Source organism: Antennarius striatus, chromosome 9 (assembly GCF_040054535.1).
Source record: "Antennarius striatus isolate MH-2024 chromosome 9, ASM4005453v1, whole genome shotgun sequence".
Classification (NCBI taxonomy): domain Eukaryota; kingdom Metazoa; phylum Chordata; class Actinopteri; order Lophiiformes; family Antennariidae; genus Antennarius; species Antennarius striatus.
Window position 1 is genome coordinate 18,105,267 of NC_090784.1, and position 27,445 is coordinate 18,132,711.

At 42.2% G+C, this 27,445-nt stretch overlaps 2 protein-coding genes across 2 annotated transcripts; both read left to right on the top strand.

Moving 5' to 3' along the window:
- The first annotated feature begins 3,079 nt into the window (after positions 1-3,079).
- Positions 3,080-7,627, top strand: trim35-28 (tripartite motif containing 35-28). The gene is made up of 7 exons (XM_068323713.1): positions 3,080-3,101; positions 3,284-3,725; positions 4,253-4,348; positions 4,488-4,718; positions 4,829-4,851; positions 5,069-5,187; positions 5,564-7,627. The coding sequence occupies exons 2-7, from the start codon at positions 3,309-3,311 to the stop codon at positions 6,094-6,096; spliced, it is 1,419 nt and encodes a 472-aa protein (XP_068179814.1). The 5' UTR covers positions 3,080-3,101; positions 3,284-3,308; the 3' UTR covers positions 6,097-7,627.
- A 117-nt stretch (positions 7,628-7,744) lies between these two features.
- On the top strand, positions 7,745-26,593 carry megf8 (multiple EGF-like-domains 8). Its single transcript, XM_068323727.1, has 44 exons — positions 7,745-8,152; positions 8,746-8,932; positions 9,030-9,193; positions 9,290-9,499; positions 9,633-9,813; positions 10,120-10,208; positions 10,770-10,983; positions 11,109-11,292; positions 11,523-11,668; positions 11,780-11,890; positions 11,997-12,148; positions 12,378-12,479; positions 12,621-12,768; positions 13,147-13,310; positions 13,684-13,887; positions 14,158-14,355; positions 14,951-15,199; positions 15,306-15,424; positions 15,542-15,673; positions 15,886-15,999; positions 16,121-16,204; positions 16,489-16,728; positions 16,819-17,003; positions 17,156-17,369; positions 17,552-17,792; positions 17,883-18,015; positions 18,100-18,350; positions 18,650-18,760; positions 18,852-18,970; positions 19,079-19,310; positions 19,410-19,581; positions 19,738-19,901; positions 20,022-20,157; positions 20,251-20,482; positions 20,565-20,691; positions 20,774-20,984; positions 21,129-21,343; positions 21,443-21,638; positions 21,759-21,927; positions 22,049-22,241; positions 22,325-22,495; positions 22,627-22,751; positions 23,115-23,247; positions 23,430-26,593. The coding sequence occupies exons 1-44, from the start codon at positions 8,129-8,131 to the stop codon at positions 24,921-24,923; spliced, it is 8,640 nt and encodes a 2,879-aa protein (XP_068179828.1). The 5' UTR covers positions 7,745-8,128; the 3' UTR covers positions 24,924-26,593.
- Positions 26,594-27,445: the final 852 nt, after the last annotated feature.

Genomic DNA, 27,445 nt, shown 5'->3' on the forward strand with positions numbered 1-27,445 from the left:
TTGAATTAATCTGGTGACCTCAAGATAAAATGTAACAGGAGCTGCAGAAAGTATTAAATGACTAGATGATGATTGTTCTCTTTCAAAACTGAGTGATTTCAGATTGTGGGGTAAGATTTTGATCACAGCTATTTTTTCAGTATTGTGTAAACACTCGTCCACCGTCATGCAAATGCAACACCTGCAGTAGCATGGGCTTTGAAGCGCCTGTCTGTTTCCCCTGTCTCCAGTAAAATACACCGACAGCGTGTTCCTGTTTTCTTCACACCTTTTCTTTCCACTTCTGTTTTTTATACTTTTTTGCAGCAAAGGCTGCAGATAAGAAAGAGAACAAACACCTGGCCATCAAAGTCAAACTCATGACCTTTAATAGTGTGTTGCTTGGAGATGACTTAACTGATTTAGAGAGATGATTTTATGTAAAATGGAGCATATATGTTAAAGAATGATTGAGTTTTGAAATTGTGTGGACCTAAAAAGAATAAACTAAAAAAAAATAAAAAAAATTGTGCCAATCATTTGGGCTATTACCCACGATATGATTTTTGTGACTGAAGTGTTTCACTTCATTTCCATGTCCACAAAACTTCTACCTAAATGATTTATTTGAATATTTCAAAAGCAAACACATCAGCTGTGTGATTACTGAATATTTGGCTTTCAAGTTTAAAGATTAATGCTGTCCCTGACCTTCCTTGGGCTCAATAAGCCCAAACATAGAAATTTCCATTTTAATATCTACCTGTTGAAGTGTCTGAGTTTTTGAAAATATTTGCCCTTTGTGTATAAAAGCTTTCCATTTAAAATTTTGAATAAAGTAACTTTATATGAAGTTATGATTGCTCTCATGTGACATACTGCAAGTGTGTCCCATGTTTGGACATTGTTTTACACTGAAACCATGGAAAATTGAGGAAGTGAAAAAACACATGTACAAAAATAAAGCCACTGTGTTAGTTTAGATTCCTGTAAAATTGAGCTATCATACCATTGCCTTCTAAATTTGAATGAAGTGTACATCTTTCTTTTATGATAAAGAATCAGTAGGCAGGTTGATTAGTTTTTTGGGAATGGCTGACAGTAATGAATTGATGCATCGAAAAACATTCACTAGATTTCCCTTTTATTGCTGCTTCAACTCCTGCAGAAAGGTTTCAGTGTGTTATCTGACACCTAGCATTTGCATTACCACATTGTAGGTCAATGTGCCACTACTGTCAAAACCCCAAACACATTGGAGGCCTCATTCATGGGTAATGGTAATGTACAATTTTTTTCTGACATTGAATTTGGATTATTTAAAGTTCCATGAGAGCAAGGAATTCGGGAGAAGCATTAGTTTCCAAAAAAAAACTGAAGTGATGGGGAAAAGTGCAGCTTCATGTCCTTCATGTAGCTGACAAATTTAACTACTTTAGGATCAACAATCAAAATTATTCAGCCTGTCAAAAGTAAAAATGGGATTGGGATTAAAAAGAGAATATGAGGTTAAAACCTTCTGAAAAATCCTACTGGGGTCAAGGCATACCAGGCCTTGACCCCGGTGTTGCAGCATCCAGCCCATGTTATTCTCAAGTTCAACAGTTCATGGAACAACTGTAAACCTACCCTTTCTACAGTTCAGATGATCTCCAGCGTTATCTTCTGAGTTCTATCTGTGGTTTTAAAATGGGAAAGGCGTTAAAGTTGGGGATTCTCTCTAATGCAGTATTTTAAAATCTTGCAGGTTTCATTATCATTGACATTGTCCTACATTTATACTGAAAGCCTTTAAAACTTGAGATGCATCAGACTTTGCTTTTTGCAAGCTCCAATTTCAGGATGAACCCTCTTCTCCCCATGCAAAGCCCCCAGAGAGGGCCACACTCTCACAGAAATAAAGTATTTGTGCAACTTAACTTAGAGACGCAGAGAACCCTCAGCACCTGCGTGGATTTCCTGTGTAACATTTGCTTCTGTGGTTGCCATGAACCACATTATCACCATTTATACTTCAGAAGAGAACATCAGCTTACCAACTGTCTGCCAATGGCTTGTAAGAAGAAGTTTTTACAGGCCTATTCTGCAAGAATGATATGTGACACAGTGCATCAGCATGGTTAACAGAAAGTTTGTTGTTTTAAGTCAAAAACACCAATGAAAAGACAGAAATGTCTTTCTTAAAGAAATCTTAAAGAAAAGTGGGGGATGCTTTCTTCTTAAAGAAATCTAATGCATCAATAGAAAATTATTCTGGTACACAATTAAAAATTTATAATCCCAGGTGACGTCACCCTGTGATTTTTTTTATGATGCCCCCTTACAGATTCCAGTTAGTACCGTCATTTACCGATACTCTAACCACACAGGAAGATAGAAAGTTTTCTTATCTCTCTCGTGATACAGCAGAACGATACAGCAACTGTTGAGTTATCTGAGACCAACAGCAGCATAAGTTGGTGCAGCCTTTCCTATGCAGGCACTACTTAACTTTTATGGTATTTATGTTCGTGTTATATTTATATTTTCTTTCTTTCCAGAACTGAATGAAGGATTATATCTCTGCATGTAGCGGATGAAAAAATTACAAGGATAAAATAGAGAAATAAAATTCACATGAAGTGTAACATATGATGTCAGAAAGTTAGTTTAACGAAAAATCTGAGCATGTTCAAATTAAATGTACAGTGCAAACAAATCTGTGAAATGAATATGCCCAATAACTGATAAATGCTACGCAAAGTAAAATACAAATAAAATTTATATCAGTTTATATGTAATGAAACATTCTCCACCCCTGCAAGCTTTTCCTGCAAACCAGTAGACGGAGCTATAACATTTTCATCCACTAGAGGGCAGTGTTGTATGAAGCCCGACGAGTGTCTGCCATAGACGCGAGTGTATTAGAGCGTGATACTATTCCTACTATGGTGATGCCAAGAAACCTCATCATTTCTGATTGGTTTAAAAAGAAAATGACGTCTCAACGTAACCTCTCATTGAAAAGAGTTTAACTACGTGTGACGTCATCGTCTTTTCAGACCAATTAGAAGCATGGGAGGGTGGGCATATGTGTCACCATAGTAGTATTGTATTTGTAAATTCGCGTCACGACGTGAAAGGTAGGTGCTGAGTTTGAGATCAAAGTTTACAATTTGAGTGGTTTCTATTTTCAAATCTATCCAGAACCGATTTTTTTTACTTTATTATATTGTGTAAGTGAGTAAATTGGTGAAACATTAGCATATTAACAACTGAGTGTCTGTCTTTTTTCTTTTTTTTTTAATGTTTATCCGTCACGAAGTAAACGCAAGAGTTTCCCGGAAGTCATGGCTGACGGTATGAGTGAAGAGATGCCGGAAGATCCCCTTCCACTCCAGCAGGACCTGACCTGTCCTGTGTGTCGGGCCATTTTCCGTGACCCAGTGCTGCTGCCCTGTACCCACACCTTCTGTCGGGAGTGTTTACAGAGCAGTTTGCGGTTTAGCCGCAGGTGTCCTTTGTGCAGGGAGGAGTTTGAGGAAGGCCATGACATCTCCAACCGAGCGCTCAGCAGCGCCTGCGAGACCTTCCTCAAGCATTCGAGCAGGGTGCCGAGCAGGAGACCCGAGGACAGCTGTGAGCTGCACTGTAAGCCGCTGGAGCTCTACTGTGAGAAGGACGAGACGCCCGTCTGTGTGGACTGCGTCACCCAACACAACACTCACAAACTGTGGTCTTTAAAAGAGGGGGCACCCATGTGTAAGGTGATAATGACATCATCATAATAATAATAATAATAATTTCATTTGTTCAGGTCAATTCAGAACTGAAGCAGTGGATGAGAGGCAAAACAAGTCCAGTTGACTTAATTCAACAGACATTTATCATTGCATCTAAGTCTCAACTGTCACTATAAGTTTAAATAAACTGGATTTGTAAATCATAAATGTTGTATATATATATATATTTTTTTTTTAAAAATGTTTAAAATTCTAGATCCAGAATCATGATCCTAGTGACCACTAAAATGTGATGGATTGTTTCTTGGGCCATAGTCAATCTGTCCAAAACTTTTTAAAAATCTTTTGGAGGTTTCTCCTTTTTTATTCTTTCACGGATGAACAAACAATATTTAAAAAAAAAAAAAAAAACTTTGCCCAGCAAACCCCTGCTTTAATTTAAGTTTATTGATTACATATACAGTATTTGCACAATAACAGGCATTAGCATAACATGTTTTGTTGATGACATTTTTGCTTTTGCTTACGTCACATCTTTTTTAATCCTTCAGAATGAACTTTCCTTCAAAGTAAAAATTTTTGAGAAGAAGGTGGAGTCATACAAGAAAATTACCCATAAACTCAACGACGCAATGGAATATGTCAAGGTAAATTTAATGTCAGCTCTCACTTTCTGCTGAGCAACAGGAACCTCCCATACACACACCAACAATGAGAAGACTTGATAGACTGCACTTATCTGATTATATCCCCGTGAATCATGTGAAAACTCTTATCTTTGTGCAGTATCAAGCTGGAGAAGCAGAGAAGCGGATCAAGGCAGAGTTTGAGAGGTTGTACAAGGTGCTCATCACAGAGGAAGCTCTGCGGCTAAAAGCCCTGGCTAATGAGGAAGAGCAAAAGGTTGCTGAAATACAGAAACTGATTGAAAACACTAACAAAGACATTGAGGCTCTCAGCAAGCTCGTTGACACTCTGAAGAAAGAGATCGGCAATGAGGATTTGCCCTTCTTACGGGTGAGAGAATTCAGCTCTTCTCTGAAACTGTACTTTGTTTAGTCTCTAAATTTATTTCATGTTTTTAATCTGTATTAAATTAATCTTAATTTCTCTCATTTATGTTTTAGAATTTCCAACATTTAAAAAGAAAGTAAGTAGCAATCACATATTGTATGCGATTCAATTTTTAAAGCCATTAGGATGACTTTCCACTGTATTTTAGAGTGATAATTACATTTTATTATACATTTGTATGACTTAGGGGCTGTGTTAACACATTTTTATGCAGCACAGATATTTTTTATTCAGTTTCCTGCTGATTTTTCTTGCTGACCTTAATTTTTTTGCTGTTGCCATCTGTCCTCTAGAGCCCAGTGGACTGATGAAGAACCTTGCCTTTCCGATGACTCTCTTTTGGACATGGGAAAACATGTTGGTGCTTTGAGCTTCCAGATCTGGAAGAACATGCAGTCGCATGTTGAATATTGTGAGTAAATATTAGAGTTGCGTATCGCAGTGAATTTTCCTGTTTTGGGGCGACAGTATCTCAGTCCACCAAGTCCTGGGCGGGGGACCGCAGGGTGGCCGATTCAAGGCCCATATGGATCAAAAAATTTAGGAGTGTGAACTGGCAATGGATGTTGATTTTGACACCAAAAGTGGTCTGAAAGATGAGAATATTGGCACAAAAGACCTAATGCTTCTGCTCTAGAAGAAGAAGAAGATACACTTTATTCATCCCCTCGGGGAAATTACATTTGTAATTTCTCTAAACCTCATGTGTGACTTGAAATTCACTGTCTGCATATTCAACAGTTGTTGGTGATATAATGTAGATGCATTTTCTCTCTCGCTTTGTGCAGATCCTGTGGTGTTGAATCCAAACACAGCCTCTCCCTGGCTGTGCTTGAATGGTGACCTGACCAGTGTGAAGGAAAACCCAGAGCGACTGACCACCCCTGACAACCCAGAGCGCTTTGATCCTTGCGTCTTTGTCTTGGGTGCTGAAGGTTACACCTCTGGAAGACACAGATGGGATGTCATTGTTAATGACATCCCCAAGTGGATTGTGGGAGTATGCAAAGAGTCAGTGGCTCGTAAAAAGAAGTTCACGCTATCAACAAACCGTGGTGTATGGTGCATGGGACTCAGCAAAGGAGTGTATTCTGCCTTAACACCTGAGCGCACGGAGCTGCAGGTGCAGCAGCGTCCAGAAAGGATCCGCATCAAACTGAATATTGACAAAGGAGAGGTGTCGTTTTATAATGGGGGAACAGGGCAGCACCTCGTCACTTTAACCCACCAGTTTAGGGAGAAGTTGTTTCCCATTTTTGGACCTGGGCTCCACACTAAACCAATGATTCTTGCTCCAGGGAAAATTTCTATACACACCTGATGATTTTCCTGTATAGAGATGGATGTTATTTAAGAGTAAGAAGAAGACTTTTTTCAATTAAAATCTTTTATATGGTTGATTCAAAATATTGAAAATATTGTTGATTCTCTTTAATGGACTTTGTGTATTTCTGTACGGTGTTCTTGAGTGCCAAGTAAGGCCCCTTCAAATAGAGAAATAAAAATTTATTAACTTACTCAAAGCTGACAGGGGTAAAGATGGTGTTGGAGTTGACAGGTATAGAGAATTTTGGAAATGAGTGGTAGGTTGGAAATGTGGCAGGAGTTTTCCAGGTTTTTTAACTATGGTTATGGCAGTGAGTTCGAAGGCGGAGGTGACGACCGGAGGAGAGTGATGAGTTGATGATGTTCAGGACAAATGATTTACGGACATGGGAGACATGATTTTACAAGTGAGGATGGAATAGGGTCCCAGGAGCAGTTTGATTGAATGACTCTCAGGAAAGCATAAAAAGACATCAAATTAATTGTCAACATGGCTGATGCTGGTGGCCAGTGCTGATAAAAATGAAGAGGTAAATTAAGTTGTCTGTCTTGATTTATGACTGTGCTGTAAGGAACAAGCGATCAACAACTCACAAAAGATTTAAAAGTCAATAAAAGAGTTTAAGGTGCTTATTGTGCTTGCTTTTGGGGCATTAGTGTAAGGTGTTCATTGCTTTGTATATGTTATTTCAATTCAGTAGGGGCAACAACATTTTGTTAATGTTTGGAAGTGCATTAATTAACCAACCATATTTAGAGAATTTTGTTGATTCACAAATATTGTTGGCTAAAATGTTTATTGCATTGATTTTCTGGTCTTAGGGTTATTTTTCTTAAACAGGTGCTTGTTCAATTACATGATCTGTGTAAAAGAAGATGTGCCTTGTACGCCATGGCTTTGTCATCAATTAATGAAAATATACTGCTACCACTGCTCTGTATCTGTGTGTGCACATTCTGAATAATATCATCTCCATATGAGCATTTGTTTATTTAAGTTTTAAAATTCAATTTTTTGTGTTTAATCAATGAATTAAGGTAGGATGCATATTTATTTATGATGACCAAAGTGAGGAGGTCTGTAAAGAAACGGGTTTTGTGCAGTCATACATCTCACATTTTTTTCCTGGAGCATATCACAAATGTTATTCAGTATTTTCTAATGAATTGGAGCATTTAGATATATGAGGATTTTTGTTGGTTTTGTTTTTGTTTTTCCATTTCAGTTGAATTTAAGGTTATTCTGTGGTAAGATCTCTCTCTAATATCTCAAGAACCTCTTCTCAGATGAGTAGATAGGTAGTCTGGCTTGACATTAAATTATTTTATTACTTAAAGGTCTCTGCATGGTGAAAAGCACCTGTGGTGGGTATTGCATGCAATATTTGAATGGAAGTATTTGAAAACCTCCATAGTATTTCAGGTAATGTCACCTTGGTTTATTTCAAGATGTAACTTGTAACCTTCTGTATCAATGATGAATACACGACATTAGTGTTTATGTAGTGAAGCCCATTAAGTAAACATGTTGATGGATATCCAGATGTTTACATGTTTCCCATCACTAGGGGGCAGTAGTGGGACAGGCTAATCTTTTGTGTTTGCAACCACTGTGCTCTGCTCGCCAGCCATAAACAACAAAACAAGGGTCTATCTGCGCAGATATTACAACCGCAGATATCGTGTCCAAGCTTTTAGAAATAATTGTTAACTTGTAGTTTGTTTGTTTGTTTTTTTGCGTTATTGTTGTGTTTCATCCATGAGAAAACACGGGATCTTTAAATACTCAAAAGAAGTGATTTATCCTGGTAGATTGGTGTAGCTACTGACGATTGCGCATCTGGATGTGGCTAAGCCTTCACCGCTAGGTAGCGAAGACGCTAGCAGACCAGGGTTGTCCACTGCGGTGGTTGGAGACCGTAGCCACTGGCCATTCAGCTTAGCTGTCAGTCCTGAGCGCTTGCTAACGATAAGTTAGCCCATGCGATAGCCGACGTTTAAAGGGAAACCCGAAAATGTAAATAACCATGAAGCCGAAGAGACGGGAACTGGTGAGTATCATTTTCCAGACGCATAGAGTGGACAGATGGTGTCTGCTGCCTCACGGTGTCCAGGGAAACTAGCTTAGCTTAAACTAGCTTTGTTGTGATAGCCTGCGGATAGACCCTTGGTGCTAACTCTGTATGGTTTATCCTTTTTGCTGCTTCGATGTACGTAATGCAATCAATAGCCGTTTTGTCTAGTGTAACAATGTTTTAGTGCTAGGCTACAAATCCTAAATATTAAGGTAGCATTGCTATGAGAATGGTGTTAATGGTTCTGCTCTTTGGGCTAACAGTTAGCTGTATTAGAAATACTTTCTCACAGATCCTGGCCCAAGTCTCGAAATGCATCGACCACTTATTAAGTATATGTAATCATGTAGCTTTAGTAGCACGAAAAAAAACAGCAATCCTGCTATTTATATTGCAATCCTGCAGTTTGATAAGTTAGATGAAGTGCTTTACAAAATCTTAGAGGCAGGTGTGTTCTTTTAATGTATCAAATGTTGCTCCACATTTTTTGCACTGTACTGCTGCAAAGTTATGGTAATACTGTGTCGTATCAAATGTATCCCTTCCATCTTATGCGTCCTATCATTCAGGCAGTGCCAGCGATGGCCTCCCCCCTCCCTGTCTCCGTCATCCTGCTGCTACTTTTGGCTGAGTCACCTGTATGCCAGGCAGGGGACTGCAAGGGCCACAGACAGATGTTGAGGGGACCACCAGGCTATGTCACCGATGGGCCAGGAAACTATTCTGTGAATGGCAACTGTGAATGGCTTATCAAAGGTACAAAGAGGTTATATACTGTCTTGGGCACCAGAAAATCAATAATGAGATAAATATTAATGTCACCGATATTTCCCATCCTGTTCATTTCTTCTAGCTCCCAGCAACAATCACCGCATCGTCTTAAATTTCACCTTCATGGACACGGAGTGTACCTATGATTATTTGTTTGTATATGATGGAGACTCCTACCAGAGCCCTCTTCTAGCCAGTCTAAGTGGCAACACTTTGCCTCAAACTATCGAAGCAAAGTCTGGCAAGGTAACCAATTACTAATCAATATCGAAAGAAACAGTGAAGCATTATAACTATGATAAATGTTCACTTTATGTTGTGTTATTGATTTTTTTTTTTCAGATGCTGCTTCATCTCTTCAGTGATGCTAATTACAACCTCCTGGGATTTAATGCAACCTACACCTTCTCTTTGTGTCCTGGAGCATGTGGTGGTCATGGCCGCTGTGATTCCTCAACATTCAAGTGCCACTGCCATCAGGGCTGGGGAGGAACCGCTTGTACAATCCCTCTGTGCTCCCAGACCTGTTCTTTGAATGGCCAATGTGATAAGGTATTTGGGAGGGAGATTAGAGAATGCACCAGATAAAATGTCCTCATCCATTTCTGAATAAGCTCTACTTACACCAGTTTTTTCATGTGATTGTTGGTTTTAAGAGATTCTTCTTCTCCATGTTTTGTTTCAGAAAGGGGAACACTGTCTGTGTAATTCAGGCTTCATGGGTCGCAGCTGCCAGCTTGGTTTACATGATGACAGTGGGGCAGGGCAGTGGTGGCATGTGAGTGAAGGAAACCCCCACATGTCTCCCAGGACAGGTTCTGCTGGAGTTTACCTCTCCTCCACCGGAGCCCTGTACTTGTTTGGCGGTGAGAGTGACACTCTTCATTTACAAGGATAGTTTTAATATTTAATGTACAAATCCACCTTCCAGTCTCTGTTTTAAGCATATTATACATTAATTAATGACCCTTCATTGGCAGATCTATTAAATCTAACCTTCCAACACTGATTATCAAATCAAATTAGGCCTGTTTTGTGGGTGAGACTACAACAATTGTCAGTGTTGCTGTCTTTGTTCAGTTGCACTTCTTTCCTTTTAATTCTCTTGTACATAGTTTTGTGTTTTTCTTTAATTACGCTTGTATGTTTGATTATGATTTCTTTACTCTCAGGGTTTGATCTGAACAGAGCTCTTGGTGAATTGATCAAATATAATTTCACATCCAATCAATGGGAAAGCAGGTCTTATGGTCACTCTCCTGTAAGTGCATTGTGGATACACACTAATATTGAGCTTCTACTGGTTTTTGCATGTTGTATACCATGAATGTTTACTTGAATGCCAATTCGCTACTATCAGACTTTTCCAATAAGCTAATTCTTTACATGTTATGTCAGCCTGATTTCTTTAATCCGGTAAAACAACCAGAGAAATTTGAAATTTCCATTTTTAGCAGAGAGATGAAAACACGTATGATAAGGTGTGTCAAGAAAATTCAAGATAAAATTTACAAAACTTCATACTATAAAATTGACTATAAACCTGTCCTCTGACTGTGTTGTCGAACTAGATACCTGAATAAAAACACTCAACAAGGCACAACATCATGTGATAAATGTGTAACAAATTAAGTGTGTACCATACTTAAGTTTAAACTTCATCTGGTCATTGCGGTACATGTAAATATATTGTTCCCCTATTTCTCAGAATCATTCATTTTCTGTGTGCATGTAAAAGTAGTCAATGTTTGCTCATTATTTTATTTTACATACTCTTTTTGTCAGTTTGTTCTTATGACGTCTGGCTCTTCCATTCTATCAGGCGGCTCGTCATTCCCACACAGCAGTAGAGTGGATGGGTAATATGGTTATCTTTGGAGGCGAGCTCGCTAACGGCTCCCTGGCCAATGATGTCTGGACGTACCGACCGCTCCACGATGACTGGCAACAGCTTGGATTTTCACATTCACACGGCGCACCAAAACTAGCCAATCATGCTGCAGCTGTTGTGGACACTCATCTTTATATATTTGGGGGTGGGTTTCACATTGTATTATGTATCACCTTTATGTCTGTGTTTACACTGGCTTACATTTGTTTTTTGAGAAATAAATCATACTCGTATGTCTCTTTCCTTTTTCTCTCTCTCCTGTATTTCCAGGTCGCACTGAGGAAGACATGTTTTCCTCATCTTTGTTCCGGTTTGGCCTTCATGGCTCTGGACGGTGGGAGACTGTATATCCAACCGGTGGGAAGCCCCCGGCCACCGCTGGCCACTCAATGGTGTTCCACATCCCTTCCAGGACACTGCTGGTCTATGGAGGCCACAGGCCTACCACTGCCAGGTACACACGCATGAGTGGAGTGGAAGCACTGATCCACACACAGCTAGTAAAAAAGCAGTTGATAAAAGGAACTTTAGTATTTCTATTAATATTTTTACTTAGTCATGTATTTGTGGATGGTGATCATGTTGGGGAATAGTTTGACATTTCTCTATTGCAAATACACAACAAATAAAAAATGTACAGTACTCTTATATGCACTTAAGGCATATGATGTTGTCTTTTTTTAGGTTCAGTGTGAGGGTGAACAACACAGACATGTTCCATGTGGACAGGCGCTTTTGGACATCATTTCGTTCACGTTTCCCAGCAACAGGCCCCAGAGAGAGAGCTTTCCACTCAGCCACAGTCATCGGAAACTACATGGTGGTCTATGGTGAGGTTTGAGAGTATTACATAAGCATGTGTTATGTATATACAATCCATTTTAGTAGCTGCAGTCAAGATCCACCTTAATCTCTTTTTTTTTGGTGCCTATCTGTCCCAGGGGGTAATGTACATATCCACTACCAAGAGGAGAAGTGTTATGATGAGGAGATCTTCTTTTATCATCTGGGCTGCCATCAGTGGGTGTCTGCTGGGGAGAGATGGTCGTTCAGTGAGTTCCTGTGGACCTTCACACACAGTCTTGTTTTTAATTTGTTGTTTGTGGTTGTTAGTTGTGTGTCTGCACCCACAGTGCTTATGAAATCTTGTTCTCAAAGGTGGGGATGCCGTGAGGGGGCGTTACTCGCATGTTGCTTCTGTGATGGAAGGACGAGTTCTGCTGGTGGCCGGGGGTTACAGTGGTATCGCCCGTGGAGACTTGGTGGCTTACAAAGTTCCACTGTTTGTCAGTAGTGATCAAGGTGACCGGGTGAGTGAAAGGGTCATATATAAGAGGAAGACTGGTAAATGAAGTGATTTAAAGTCCAATGGGAGAATCTAAAAGAACTGCATCAAAGAGAAGCGAGTAGTGGTAACTAACTGTTGTAAAATCTGTGTGTGTGTGTGTGTGTGTGTGTGTGTGTGTGTGTGTGTGTGTGTGTGTGTGTGTGTGTGTGTGTGTGTGTGTGTGTGTGTGTGTGTGTGCATTGCCCTACCAGGATTCCTTTTGTGCCGAGGCGATTGATGAAAGTATGTGTCTTAAGAATCCAGAGTGCAGCTGGTGCGAAGGTCGCTGTCGAGAGTACCAACCCACTAATCCGGTAACACTTCCCTTCACCCAGCTTAGTGTTTATTATATTTATCCCCACATTGTGAGATACCCCAAACATTCCATTTACTTTGTTGTGTCTGTTGTGTCAGATTTGCAGTTAGAATGTATAACCCCTGCTTTGTCTTCACAGTGCGGAAGTACTGGCTGCCTGGGCCTGGCTCGCTTCCTGTCTGATTGCCAGTCCTGCCTGGTGTTCAGCGGCACTCCGGCCTCTCTGGCCCGTGCCCCTGGGGAATTTGGCTGGTGTGTTCAGAATGAATCCTGCCTACCAGTGTCAGGTGAGACCCAGGGAGGGAGGAAGGAGGGCAGAAGTGAAGGGCTAAGCTTCTGGCTGAAAAAGAGATTTTGGGAGTTGTCGTGGGAGGGACTGGACTCTTGTCGGGCATGTTTCAGAGATAGAGCACAGTGACCTGACTACCTTCGGTTGAGATTGGACAGGTTGATCAGACCTTGAGTTGGCTTGCCTTTCCAATCGCAGACCTCCTTTGATTCAGTGCGGTCATGTCCCTTTACTCTTTTTGAACACGTGCCACGCAAAAGTCTCCAATTAGACTCATTTGAGTACAGTAGTGCACTCTAGGAAACTGCTGTATTTTGAGATTTTAAGAGGTCAGATGTATTCTCTGTGTGCTGACCTCTCCCTCTCGGTCTCACAGAGCAAAGTGCGTGCCGTGTGGACCAGATCTCAGGGGCGTACGGCTGGTGGGGGGAGCGTACCCTTTTCCTAACCTCCCTCCACTCCTGTCGCACCGAGAACTATGTCCCGGGACTGCACCTGCTCACCTTCCAGCACCCCCGCAACGACTCCCAGCCTGACAAGGTACGGAGTCCAAATTTCAAGTACTAACTGTACTAGTTGTGGATGTAACCTCCCTCTTAAACTGATCCCTTCTTCCTTCCTCCAGTATTGCTATTACACTGACTCCACTACACTCTCCCACTTGAATATTATATGTTTTACTGTTCATTTCGGATTTGTGCTCTTGACTTTTTAACTTCTTGACCTCATTTCTTCTTTTTCCTGTTCTCTTTTCTGTCTGTTTTGCAAATGGCTCGCAGAAAATATTTCCTTTTTTTTTTAACTAGTGTGTTAAACCTGTGGAGCAGTTTGTAGAGAATAGTGCTTCTTTTGATGTGTTTCCACTTCCATCCCTCCTCCATTATCCTCCATCCTCATAAAACTCCTTCGCTAGGTGTCCATCCTTCGCAGCACCACCATCATCCTTAGCCCCACAACAGAAATGGATGTAGCCTTACAGTTCAGGGGCTTCATCCACCCATTGTGGGGGGCCCCTCCACCTGCACCTGCTCACACGGAGACCGTCTCAATGTGGGCTCGTATTCAGAGGCTCCACTTTGAGGCCCGAATGGCATCTGGGCCAAATTCCAGCCAACTGGTGAGAGATAGTGCATGTCAGCATTTAAAATATGTGTGATTTAAATTCAATAAATAATTTCAAAGATCTAGTGAGATTTGGTGAGAACTGTAACACAATATTGAATGAAATTAAATAACATTAATTGTTATCCAGTCATGCAGCCCAATATTTTAAATTCAATCTCCAAGGGATGATTTAAATTAGAAGCGCTAATTTATTCTTCATTTACTTAACTCTTCTCCTTATTTTATTTGGAATTTTCTGTGTATATTTCAAACATCGGAGCAGGAAGTGGTTGGTCGTTGGGCAGCCCAGCAGGAGAAGGAGCTGAAGCTCTTGGCACGCACAGATGGGAGTCGGCTGTTTTCAAACCTGACCAGGGGCAACCATTACCTTGTTCAGGCTGAGGGCTACCTCAACAACTCAGGTTCAGGACAGACCAGTGAGATGGCCTTGATCTGGAATAGAACATTGCCTGGAGGAAGTGTGAGTAGCTTGATCAAACCAATGCTTCTCAACAAGACTAAAGACGTTAAGCCACTATAAACAATGAAAGTAAAAAAATCTAATTCGGCGGCCCTTTCGTGTTTTTATGCCTGCCATATTTCTGCACAATGAATTTCGTTCGGTTAAAATAAGATATCTCAATCCTGCCAATCTGACATCAGTTTATGGGGGTGTGATTTTTAAACTGCCCTGAAAGCCAAAGATCCTCATGCTTCAGATCTTTCACATGTGGAATTTAGGTCTATAAGAGGCAGCAGCGTTAGTCGTGAAACATAAGATTCAATTGGTCAATCGTTGTGCATGGTACGCAAGAATTTGTATGAAAATCATTGTGAAGTCTGGATTTTACGTAGTAATGTATGTAATAATACATGAAGTAGCTAAACATCTAATTTAGCTTAATGTCTACATAGCTAATTACTTGATTATTTAAGCTCTATGATGTTTGTGTATCTATGAACTAAATCAGTTATTTAACCATTGAAAATCCAGAAAGCAACATCTTACAATGGATGGATTAACAGACAGACAGACAAACGGATGATATTTTCTTTTCCCCACTCTGTCCTTCTAGGAGATCTCCTTCCTGTTCTTGGAGCCGTACCGCTCAGGTACCTGCTCGGGATACATGTCCTGTCTGGCCTGTTTATCAGACCAGTCGTGCGGCTGGTGCTCATCGGTGTCTCGCTGCCTGTTGCGGGACGGCCCAGACCTGGAGGTAGACACAGGGGAAGGCAAGGGGGAAGGGCAACGGTATCTGCTTTTGGCACCCCAGCACTGCACCTTGTGTGAAGAGTACAGAGACTGCTCCGCCTGCACACAGGTACGTCACAGATGAGAACTTAAACTGCCACTCTGGTGCTAATATTATCTAGTTTAGGTAGAGACGTTGTATTTCTGACTCATGCAAAGCCAACTTTGATCCACAGGATCCTTATTGCGAGTGGCAGATCAATTCCAGCAAGAAAGGGGACTATCAGTGCAGTCGACGGGGAAGGTTAGATGGATCCATACGCGACCCAAGGGGCTGTCCTAAAGTCTGCAACCAGTGAGATGAAAAACTATACATTTTATTTTGGGTAATCATAGAGCATCCATTTCAACAAGAATCTGAAACTCAAGTGTTTCTTATTGTCCTCCTCTCCGGTCTTTCCATTTTGTAAAGGAGGGAGACGTGTGGTGAGTGCCTCTCTAACTCCAGCCAATGTGCATGGTGTGAATCAGCCCAGGCCTGCTTCTATTTTGCTGCCTACCTCACAAAATACCCCTATGGAGAGTGCAGGGACTGGTACGACAGGTAAAATGAGAGCTCTTATCATTGTGTTAATTGTAGCTCAGAGTTGATGTTCAATAAGAAGTTGCACCCACAGTTAGTTGCTATCCTGTTTTGATGATGTTAATATAAAGTATGAAATAACGCCCTTGCATCACGATACTATATGTGTTGTGAGCCAAATGATCCCTAGATCAATAATCTAACGTTCTTGTTCTTTTTCTGGTATTTGTCAGTGTTCATTCGGTTCCCCAGTGTAAGAAATGTTCAGCTTTAAACACGTGTACGGACTGCCTACGGACATTCCAGTGCGGCTGGTGTGGCGACTACAACAATCCCACCATTGGAAAGTAAGTATAATAAACATAGTGATGCTTCGAAAAGTACACTGTACAGAGAGAAAACACGGTCGTGTAACGTCTTTATTTGTATTCCTTGATTGTAATTTGTGTTTTCTGCTCACTTGTTTAGATGTCTGAGGGGAGACTGGGCAGGAATGGACGACCCTTTGGTGTATAACTGCAGTGTGGCTGTGGACGAAGTACGAGCTGCTAAGTAAGAGAATCCTTTGATGTCATTGTCATGATTTGATGAAGCAAGCAGTTTTTCAACTGGCTCCTCACAAGACAAGACTTCCAAATATTGCTAGATGGGGAACTTTGATTATTATGTTAGTCTTTGCAAATGGGAATGGTTTTGCCCGACTTCTTTGTCATAACACAGTTACTCAAAGAAGAAAACATATAATAGATTTACCTACAGCCATAAAACAGTTGCATGGATAGATAAATACAGTTCACCTTTCCAACTCCACATCACCTGGTCCTGTTTTCCTCCAGTCCTGAGCCTCAGACATCGGCCCCACCTCGACCAATGGAGATGGAGATGGAGCTAGAGAACTTGGATGATGAAGAGCAAGATGCCATCTGGTCCTATCCCACCTGTCCTGATGTAGAGGAATGTAGGCTGGGTCTCCACAACTGTCACCCTTTTGCTACCTGCATCAACACTCCCACCTCCTATGAGTGCCACTGCGAGAGGGGATACACAGGAGATGGCACTCTGCACTGCAACCAGACGTACGAGTCTTTACCTGGAGAATGTCTTCCTGTCAGTTTTTTGAAGGAGTGTTCTGATTTGCTTTTCTAAGTCTGAACTCCTTCATTCAGGTGTTACAATGAGTGTCGTGAGGGCCAGTGCAGCGGCAGCCCACGGTTTGAGTGTGAATGCTCCCTCGGCTGGACGTCCGACCCTGCCACTCTCGTTCTCAGTGGAGTTGAATGCGATGTGGACTGTGGCTGCAACTTCCATTCCACCTGTATAACAGCACCAGGCATCTGTGATGAATGCCAGGGTAAGGCCTTAATAAGTAGTTTATTTTGCTGGCTTGTTCTGTTGTTTTATGTATATGTTCCACACTGAAGTAAACCAGTTGATGAGGTAAAGACAAACAATTCCTAAAATTAAACATCCTTTGTTGATTTTTTTCCTGGCTGTGTCTTTCAGATTGGACTACAGGGCCCCACTGTGAGCACTGCCGTCCGGGGGGCTTCGGTTCAGCTCTGGCTGGTGGCAGCGGCTGTGTGCCATGTGAGTGTAATGGCCACGGCGATCCAATCCGAGGTTACTGTCACAACCAGACAGGCCAGTGCTACTGTACCCACAACACTCATGGACCACATTGTGAGTCCTGTCTGCCTGGTTATTACGGAGACCCTAGGTAAGAAAATATTGGATGTAATGCATCCTTTCCATTTATTTTGACTATGTCCTGTTAGAAAAAATATCTACGCGAGTAGATTATATGGATATTAATAAAGCGTGAAGTTTGTAAGTATTAGAATTGTCTTATGAAGGATTTTTGTGTCTTCATCATCATCATTCTTTTCTTTTCTGTTCTAGAAACAACGGCACATGCTACCGCCAGTGCCAGGGTCGTTCAGTGCTGCTCTCTTCTACTTCCTCTTCTGCCATGCCTCTGTCCTCATCCCTGGGGTGGCGAAGTGGCACGGAGGGCAACGGAGGACTGTCTCATTGCCTTTGGGTCCTGTCAGTGACTGAAAACTTGGGACCCTGTCTTCCCAGACAGCTGTGTCCCCCTGTTGCCCTCACTCTGAACCCAGACTCACATACATATTGTAAAGTGAGTCCAAACCAGCACAAATTTAGGGGAAAATGTTAGCTGTGTTGAAGCATTAAAACATTTATTACTGTTTCTATACGTCTTTTGCAGAGTTCTTTTGTCTATGTCTTTGATGGCCTTCCTCGTTTCCTGGGCAATGGAGTTGTACATTCAGATCACAACCTTATTGGAGCATTTTGTGGCACCACAAGGACTCATCCTATCACCGTGGAGGCCACTTCAGGTATCATCCATATCTTCCTACAATAACTTAATATGCTGAATGTTTAAACCCACACTGATATTTTCTTTTCTTTCTGACCACCAGGTGTGATCTCTGTCTATTTTGAGGCCAATGTCTCCTCAAACAAACCTCAAGGCTTCAACGCATCATTCTGGGTGCGACAATGTCACCAGAGCACTGACGAGGGAGAAGAGGGATCATCTGTGTGTCCGGGTGGAGCCCAGTGCCAAGGTGGGCTCTGTCAGTGTCCTCAGGGATATGGGGGACCCCACTGTGACCGGCCCATTTGCCCACAGGATTGTGGGGTAACAGAAGGAAGAGGAACTTGTAATATGGTAAGAATTAACAATTTGTAATAGTGGTTTTCTATATGTAGAACTTCCATTCAAGCGTAGGGCTCATGTATTTTTTAAAGTATTCATATTTGAAAATGAAAACAAATATTATTGCATTAAACATGTATTGAAAGATTTAATTTTAGACTTGATTTCTTGGGATGTAAACATTTAAAAGGAGAAACAATCTTCTCCTTTTAAAAGGATAGTTCAGACATAATGTTCCCTGTCAGTATAATATTCTGCCAGTATGAACAAATTTTTCTCTGTTGCAAACCAACATATTTTATATGTGTCAGTCTCTGGGAGTGTGTGCGTGTTCAGACAGCTGGGCTGGCTCTGACTGCTCTGTTCCACGGGACCCCAACAGCCTCATCTGGGAAACACTGCTGGACACTCAGCTGACAGTGGTAGGAACAGAACACACATAGTCTGCACACGTCATGAAGTTTATACCCCCGTTCACACAAACACACCTTCACATGCACTCTTACTCCACAGAACCAGGCTCACAGGTTCCTCCACAGGATGGGTCACACTTTGGTGTCTGGACCACATGGCAACCTCTGGATGTATGGGGGTCTGTCTCTGTCAGAAGGCATTCTGGGAAATGTCTACAGGTAAGTGAGGCTGTTATGATTGGTATTAATATTAATGCACAGAATGTGTTCATAAAGCAGGTTTTTTGTCTTGTTATGCATAATAAATTGTGTGTCTTGTTTGTTCAGATATTCTATATCGGATCGCCGTTGGACTCAAATGTTGACAAGCTCTGTGGAAGACGGCTCACCTCCTAGTCCTCGTTATCACCATGCCTCTTCACTGCTTCATGAACCTGGATCTGGAAGCAGTGGATCCAGTCACAGCTTCATGCTGGTCGTGGGTGGCGTCACTCAAAACGGTGTAGCCATGGACACATGGAGTCTTAATCTCAGCAGCCTAATCTGGAGAGAACACACGGTTGGAATTTAGTTATCATGATAATACAAAATATCCAAAAAATATCTCTTTTTTTTTTTTTACTTCTACTAAATTAAATATTCCATCTGCCTTTTACAGGGGTCAATGCTGCCCCCAGTGGCAGGCCACACTTTAACTGTACGCCGGGACTCCTCTGTGCTTTTGATTGGTGGTTACTCTCCAGAAAACGGCTTCAACCATCATCTACTGGAGTTCAACCCTCATTCTGGAAATTGGACCATTGCCCCTCACACTGGAACACCACCGACAGGTTTTTGAAGCTTTGTGTTTAATGCATGTAACAGTTGTTGATGCACCCTTGTACAAATAGCTATTCTCTAAAAATGTATTACGGTATAACATGTTGAAAAATACAGCATATGTCTTTTTCTTTAAACCTTTTTTGCTTTTTGTAATGTCCAATCAGGTTTATACGGCCACACAGCAGTCTACCATGAGCAGACGGATGCCATCTATGTCTTTGGAGGCTACCGCTTTCATGTAGAGACCGTGGAACCCTCAGGCGAGCTTTACAGTCTTTACTACCCCAACCTCACCTGGTCTCTGTTGGTTCCCTCGCAAGGAAATAAGGTAAAAGGTTTACTTCATCATACCTCATCCAATCTATAGACAAACCAAGAACATATTCTGTACAAATTTCATCTTTAGACAGTGTTTTATATGTGTCTTCTTTATTTCTTCGCTATGCAGCCCCTGTCTCGCTTCTTCCATGCTGCAGCGCTGATTAAAGAAACCATGGTCATTATTGGGGGAAGGACAGAAACAGAGGACTATAGTAACTCAGTGTCTTTGTACCAGATTAACTGTAACACCTGGATACAACCAGGTAATCTTCATGATATCATTCTGCAGACTAAATTATGGTCACATCGGAACTTGGCATATCATAACTGTGTCTCTTTTAACCTCTTTCCTTCAGCCTCAGCTGTAGGAGATCCAGTAAATCGTTCGGTGTCTCTTGCCATGGCAAGCTGGGGTGGCCGTCTCTTCCTGTCAGGAGGTTTCAATGGCGTCACGCTCGGCAGGCTCCTAACTCTGTCTGTGCCCTCTGACCCCTGTGCCCTCCTGCCCTCACCAGAGGCCTGCAACACCACCACCGGTAGCTGTATATGGTGTAGGGGAAGCTGTGCTTCCTCCGATAGTGCTGAGAGGTAACACATTGGCTGAAAACATAAGTAAACAATTTGGTAACGTGCATCGACTGAATAAAATGCATCTGTCCCTCTTTTTCAGAATGGGCTGCTTTACTGGTCCGTCTCCCTGCTCCCCAACCCCTCGTCAGCCAGAACAGTGTCGCAGACTGAAAACATGCAGTGAATGTCTCGCCCGACACCCAAAGACATTCTCCAATCCGTTGCAGGTGACATACAGCCACTCCGCACTGATAGTTGCTAGGAATAGTTGTTTTCTGTTGACTAAAATCTGTCCTTTGAATGTGTCAGCCTTCTCTACAGTGCAAGTGGTGCACAAACTGTCCAGAAGGTGCCTGTATCAGCAGCTCAGTTAGCTGTACATCTGAACACGACTGCCGTATTAACCAGAGAGAGATTTTCCTCTCTAGCAATTGTACTGAGACCAGCTGTGAGGCTTCTGACTGCCCCAAGTGTACTGCTTCAGGAAAGTGCATGTGGACTCGCCAATTCAAGCGCACAGGTACGGGCAGTGCTCTCCAAAAAGAAATGTATTTATATTTTTGTGTACTTTCAGTATCTGATTTAAAATGCTCTTCAGAGAAATTGTGACGTATTTTCACCATACCAAGTTTTCTCCCCTAAAATGAATGTGTGAAATCTCCAGGTGAGACAAGGCGCATCCTGAGTGTGAACCCCACCTATGACTGGACGTGTTTTAGCTATGCTCTGCTGAACGTCTCCCCCATGCAAGTGGAGTCTTCTCCACCAATGCCGTGCCCTCCGCCTTGCCACAGTCTCCATAACTGCAGCCTCTGTCTGGGCTCCAGAGGTTCTGATGGGGGTTGGCAGCACTGTGTGTGGAGCATGGCTCTGCAGCAGGTTCGACTCGCCGTGTGGAACCTCACCGATTACAGTTTTGTGTGAGTTATTTACGTAACACCTGCTCATGTGCAGCTAACCTTTCACTCCTTCCTCTAGTGCATGAGTCCCTCTTTTGTGCCCTTGCGATGTGAGGCGGGTCAATGTGGTCGCCTGCTCTCGGGTGGAGACTCTTGCTCTCCCCAGTGTTCCCAGCTCACCCAGTGCTCCCAGTGCATCGCCAGGCCTCAGTGTGGTTGGTGTGCAGCTCAGGGTGGCAACGGAGCAGGACTCTGCCTACAAGGAGGACTTGATGGTGAGAATTATATTCGGTTGATGCTTTCAAGAATTTAAGCATTTTAGGTTAATTAGTTCAGTGTTTCTAACTTAGTTACTTAAAAGAGGCTTTTCCACTTTATTGTCCCCCCCCCCCAAGGTGTTAGCGAAGGCTTTTGCTCCCCTAGAAACAGCAGCTGGTCCTTCCTCCACTGTCCAGAGGAAGATGAGTGTGCCAACGGCCATCACCACTGCAACAGCACTCAGGACTGCCATGACCTACCCCAGGGATACCACTGCACCTGTAAACACGGTTACATACTCAGCAGGTAAGGTCATGAGTCAGCAATTGTGTCTTAGCCATGCAGACAGTAAAAAAGGCTGCGTTTTTTGTCATACTAACTGGATATGTGTAGTCAAATGTGATCTTCTTGTAATTCTGCCTTACAGTGTTTCTGGTCAGTGTGAACCAGTTTGTGCACAAGGCTGTGTGAACGGAACGTGTGTGTCCCCCGGAGTGTGCCAGTGTCACTTTGGCTTTGTGGGGGATAACTGTTCATCTCAATGCAGCTGCAACAAACACAGCAATTGTGCTGGTGTTAACAAACCAGATGTTTGCCTTGAGTGCCACAATAACACCATGGTAAGTGTTTTTAGCCAAATACATGCAAATAGTTTAATATAGTTAAATCCACAAGTAATGATTTCTACTTCCACCTTTTCCAGGGCGAGCACTGTGAGAAGTGTAAGCCTCTGTTTGTGGGCTCCGCTAAAGGGGGTGGCACTTGTCGTCCGTGTCGGGAGTTTTGCAGGGGAAACAGTGGTGTGTGTTTATCACGAGAGGAACACAGAAAGGCCCTGGAGAATCCACGGCCCTTCCCCCTGGACCCCGATAGCGTAAGTGCCTTCCATGTTTGTGGTATTATCCAGATGTACAAAGCAAGTACATCAACTGCGTGCTGTAACTGTTGTTTCTCAGGCACAGTCTTTAAGTTTCAAGGGTGTATCTTTCTATGTCCCTCAACCAGTTCCAGGGGTCTGAGGGTCCTACAGAGGAGAATGCTGTATGTGTCAATTGCCAGAACAACAGTGTTGGAGACAAGTGCGACAGCTGCCTCAGTGGCTACTTCCTTCTACAGGGGAAATGTGAGAAGTAAGTAATGTTAGCGGTCAGTGTTATTTTTAAGATATTTATGCTACATGTTGTTGCTTAATCATCATCTTTTTGGGTACAGTGACAGGCCTGTGAGATATATTATAGCATCTGCTCCAATACTAAGTTATGATTATTCTCATTAACATGCTATCAAAGGTAATTTGGGTGCAAATGACACACCCAAAAACAATGTGAATCACTGTTCATGAATGAAATGCATTTTAATATACAACTGAAAAAAAGAAACGTCTGTAAAAAGGCGTCCAGTTTCGGTAAAAGTAAGCTTTTCTCAATTCCATCCTTCTTTTAGTATTTGAATCTTCTGATATTTAGTATCTGATTTTCTCCACTTAATTGCAGGTGTCAGTGTAACGGTCATGCAGATACGTGTAATGAACATGATGGCACAGGTTGCCCCTGCCAGAACAACACCGAAACTTCCTCCTGTCTCAGCACGCCTCAGAATGACAGAAAAGACTGCTACAGGCAACAGGTAGGTAGAAACATGTGAGAAATACTTGAAGATGTGGAAAAATTGTTTCACTTTGGAAACACCTTGGATTGTCTTTCTTTGAAGTGATAAAAGTCATATTTTGACCTTACAATAACGTTTGTGAACTGGTTCTATTAATTAGTGGATTTTGATCAGATTGTTTTTTGCGTACTTTTATTTAGTGTGCCAAGTGCAAAGACTCCTTCAATGGTACGCCCGTAAATGGGCGTCAGTGCTACCGTCAGTTCAACGTAGACACCGAGTGCTGCTTCGACCCGACATCCCAGACCAACTGCTTCCACGTTCCAGCCATTCGCAACCTACCAAAAGGTCGCACTGTGTTTTTTGCCGCGCAGCCCAAGTTCACCAATGTTGACATTCGTGTCACCATTGATGTCACCTTTGGTGAGGTGGAAGTGTATGTGTCCAACTCTCATGACACCTTCATTGTGGATGTGGACCGGTACACTGGGATTCACACCATCAAGATCGAGGATGAATCAGTAACTCGCGGAACGACGACCGGCGCCGACAAGGATTCGCCACCATCTCCTGTAAAGGTGTTTGCCAATGCATCGTCTAGTCTCACGGGTCCTGTTCTCTCCCACAATTCATTGCAACTTCAAGCAAAACCCCCAGGGGCAGAGAGAGAAATCAGAGAGGAAAGGGCTGAAGGGCTCATCTCCTACATCACTGTGTGGAAACCACAGACGGTGTTGATTGTCCGCAGTGTTCGAGATCGAGTGGTTATAACTTTTCCCCATGAAGTGCACTCCCTGAAATCCAGCCGGTTCTACATCGCTCTGAGAGGTGTAGGAATTGACGAGAGGGGAGAGTCACAGGGCCTGCTGTTTCTGCGTCAGGACCAAGCCCACATCGATCTTTTTGTTTTTTTCTCTGTTTTCTTCTCCTGCTTTTTCCTCTTCCTCTCTGTCTGCGTACTACTGTGGAAGGTTAAGCAGTTTTTGGACTTTCGTCGGGAGCAGCGTCGCCATATCCAGGAAATGACCAAAATGGCATCAAGGCCCTTTGCTAAACTCACCATCTACCTTGAGCCGGAGGAGCCTCAGCTCATCTACCTGCCCTCAGCTGGTGGAGGGGTCGGGGGCAGCACTGTTTCTCTTGCTCATGCTCGCACAAGCAAGTTAGGGGGAGTAGTGGTGGGCCAGAGGGGCAGACCAGGGGCTGTGTCCTACAAAAATGACCCAGCTAGCGGACCTATAGCCCACCACCACCACCTCACCCTAGGTGGAGGGGGCAACAGTGGCCAGCATCTGCCGCTGCACTACTTGAACACCCACCACTATGCCAGTTCTACTACTGGCACGCCAGCCTCGCACCACCATCACCCCTCCACGTACAGCGGCTACCAGCACTTTTGTCGCTCTGACCCCTTCCTGTCTCAGCTCATGGGTTTTTCCTATTCAACCTTTAAGGTAGGACCCATCACCTTAGAGCCGACAGATGACGGCATGGCTGGGGTGGCCACCGTCCTCTTCCAATTGCCCGGGGGTGTCTTGGCTCCAAATCGTGCCTGTCTTGGTTCTGCACTGGTTACTTTACGTCAGAACCTGCAAGAATATTGTGGCCATGGCAATGGAGGAGGACACCCGGGGGCAGGTGCTGGGCGCAAGGGGCTGCTAGGTCATCAGCACCTGACCACTATGGCTATGTAGGGAAGCAAAGGTATATAAGTAAATAAGTGGGCACACGGATAAAAGAGCTGAATAAATCTAAAATATATAATAAATAATTTTTTGAAAGATAAAGCCACACGGCAAAGACTAAGTCCAAAAAAAGGAGTGTGTTAACATGAGCGTTTTGAACAGAGTTGTATATACACTGATCATGGTTTATTAAATGTCTTTTATTGTATTATGTATTACTATACTGTATTTCAGTGCTTCACATGACCAATCCAGCTGTCCCCAGAATGCACTACAACTACTCTACGTATCAACAAAACAATGTCGCATCCTGTTTGTGATCACTAGAGAGGCATGAACTCATTCGATGAATTAGTCTCATGGAAACACTGAGGCTGGACTGTAGATGAAATCTACAGTGCAGCAATATTCCAAAATAAAAGCATCTACACTCTTCAGAACCAATATGTGCTTTAATAAGTGACAATCAAAACTGCCATTGCAAACAAAAGACTTAAATTGGGTCAGTATAATGTGCAAGATTTTGATTGTCAAGCTCAGTGCAGGAAAAAAAAAAGTCGAATTGCTTGTGACTTGGTTTTTACATTGTGATTGATACGAGTGGCTTATGATTATCACTATGTATTGCAGGCTTCTATCATGGTTAGGTGAAACAGACGCCTGAATATGTTTTGGCATAGTCATTTACCTGCTCTTGTTACATTACATTGTTTTTCTGCCTTTACTTCTTGCCTTGTCTGTGAGTCGACTGGCTTGCAGTACACTTAAATACTTGTGGTTGTGATTATGTTTATGGTAATGTGCAACGGTTACACGTTGAGTTGCCTGATGACATGATAACATTAACGTGATATTGTCATGAATTTTGTAAATAATGAAAATGAAGGATAGCTTTTTAAACAGAAGTGTTTATCTCCTGACTCTAAAATGATTTAAAATACAGCAGAACTCGTCCATAAATATGAAGAAATTATGTGTCCTTGAAACTTTGATTACATTTTGTTTGCACAAAATGTATGTTTGTGTTTGGTTAGTTATGTTGGTCATTTTTTTTGAGTTGCCTCACTGGCTTAGATGATTGTATTAACCAATCATACCAACGGTTTTATTATAAGATGTGAATACAGTATCAAAAGCATTGCTTTATTGAAATGGAAAAAGTTGTGTTTGAAAGTGGAAATTTAAAAGTATTGGGAAGCATTTTTATTTACAATGAGACCGAATCACTTGTTCACTGGTTGGTTTTTGGTGTATTTTTTTTGTTTTCCTTTTTGCACTGCGTGGGGCCAATGAACCCCATTCATGAGAAACACTAAGAGTGGATGTCCAGCCTCAGATGGTACACTGTTTTTGGTAAATTCAGAATGGTGCTACAGGCTTCTTATTAAATGTAAAAAATCATGACAGGCATGAGCACATTGTGTCATGGACTTGGATAGTCAGTGTATTTAAGCAAACTAAACTACAGATGAATACTGTCACTATTTAAAACAGCCCTCCATGAGTAAGCATCAATACTATTTTCAGTTTTGTCTTGTGGTTTTTGTGTATGTTTTTTTTTAAACATACTTTATTTTTGTACATACATGTCTCGTTTTCAAAAGGGAACAGTGTTGAACAGAAGACTGCATCGAGATCTCTGTCCTGAGTTGACTGAAATAAATTCTGTGAAATGGTTACTATTGTGTTTTGTACTAAATATAAAATGAGGTAAGTAATAATACAGTACTTCTATTAGTAATCCAAAGTTGTTTAAATCAATCCACCGAAGTTCCTTGAAAATGTTTCACCTCTCATCCAAGAGGCTTCTTCAGTTCTAGTTGGTCTTGTCTCAGCTTGTGAAGTATGGGTCCCAAGGTACCAATCACAACATTGGTATCTTTGAACGAGTGCCCCTCTTTCCTGTGATGAAGGAAGACCGCTGAAACCTGTCCTGATGATTTGCCACATCCAAACCTCTTGGATGAGAGGTGAAACATTTTCAAGAAACTTTCTTACAGTTCAGTGGATTGATTTAAACAACTTTGGATAACCATAAACAACATTGGATAACCATGACTTGGATAAATGAGAACCTACGCAGATATACAATTAGTAAGACAGTACAGTATATCAGTGGGCCCCAAACTAAAGCCCACAAGCCGTATGGAGGAGTTTGATGTGAGAACGACACATTCAAGCCCGACAGTCTCATTGACTTCTATGCCGGCTTCGCAAATGACATAATAACCGGAAAGGGTTACTAATATTTGGTTCTGGAAGATAAATGTTTACATTTAGGCACCCCTGCGATCGACACAGTCTCTGTTACGAAATGACCACGCCACCCCATCAGAGAAGGGAAACATTATTTGGCTCTTACAGGGAAAAGTGTGGAGACCCCTGCTGTATATAGTCGTTTAAAAGCAGCAAATATTGCAGTAAGAACGTTTTTACATCATTCTATTACAAAATAGCTCTTATTTATTAATTTTTATAACAATGACATAACCAAGTCAACCATCCTTTTCATTGTATTGTGGGATGTAACC

Coding starts and splice junctions, on each gene's coding strand:
- megf8 (XM_068323727.1), top strand. CDS start 8,129: ATGAAGCCGAAGAGACGGGAACTG. Junction 13,311..13,683: donor ACGACTCCCAGCCTGACAAG/GTACGGAGTCCA, acceptor CTCCTTCGCTAG/GTGTCCATCCTTCGCAGCAC. Junction 22,242..22,324: donor AGTGCCACAATAACACCATG/GTAAGTGTTTTT, acceptor CACCTTTTCCAG/GGCGAGCACTGTGAGAAGTG.
- trim35-28 (XM_068323713.1), top strand. CDS start 3,309: ATGGCTGACGGTATGAGTGAAGAGATGCCGGAAGATCCCCTTCCACTC. Junction 3,726..4,252: donor AGGGGGCACCCATGTGTAAG/GTGATAATGACA, acceptor TTAATCCTTCAG/AATGAACTTTCCTTCAAAGT. Junction 4,852..5,068: donor TTCCAACATTTAAAAAGAAA/GTAAGTAGCAAT, acceptor TCTGTCCTCTAG/AGCCCAGTGGACTGATGAAG.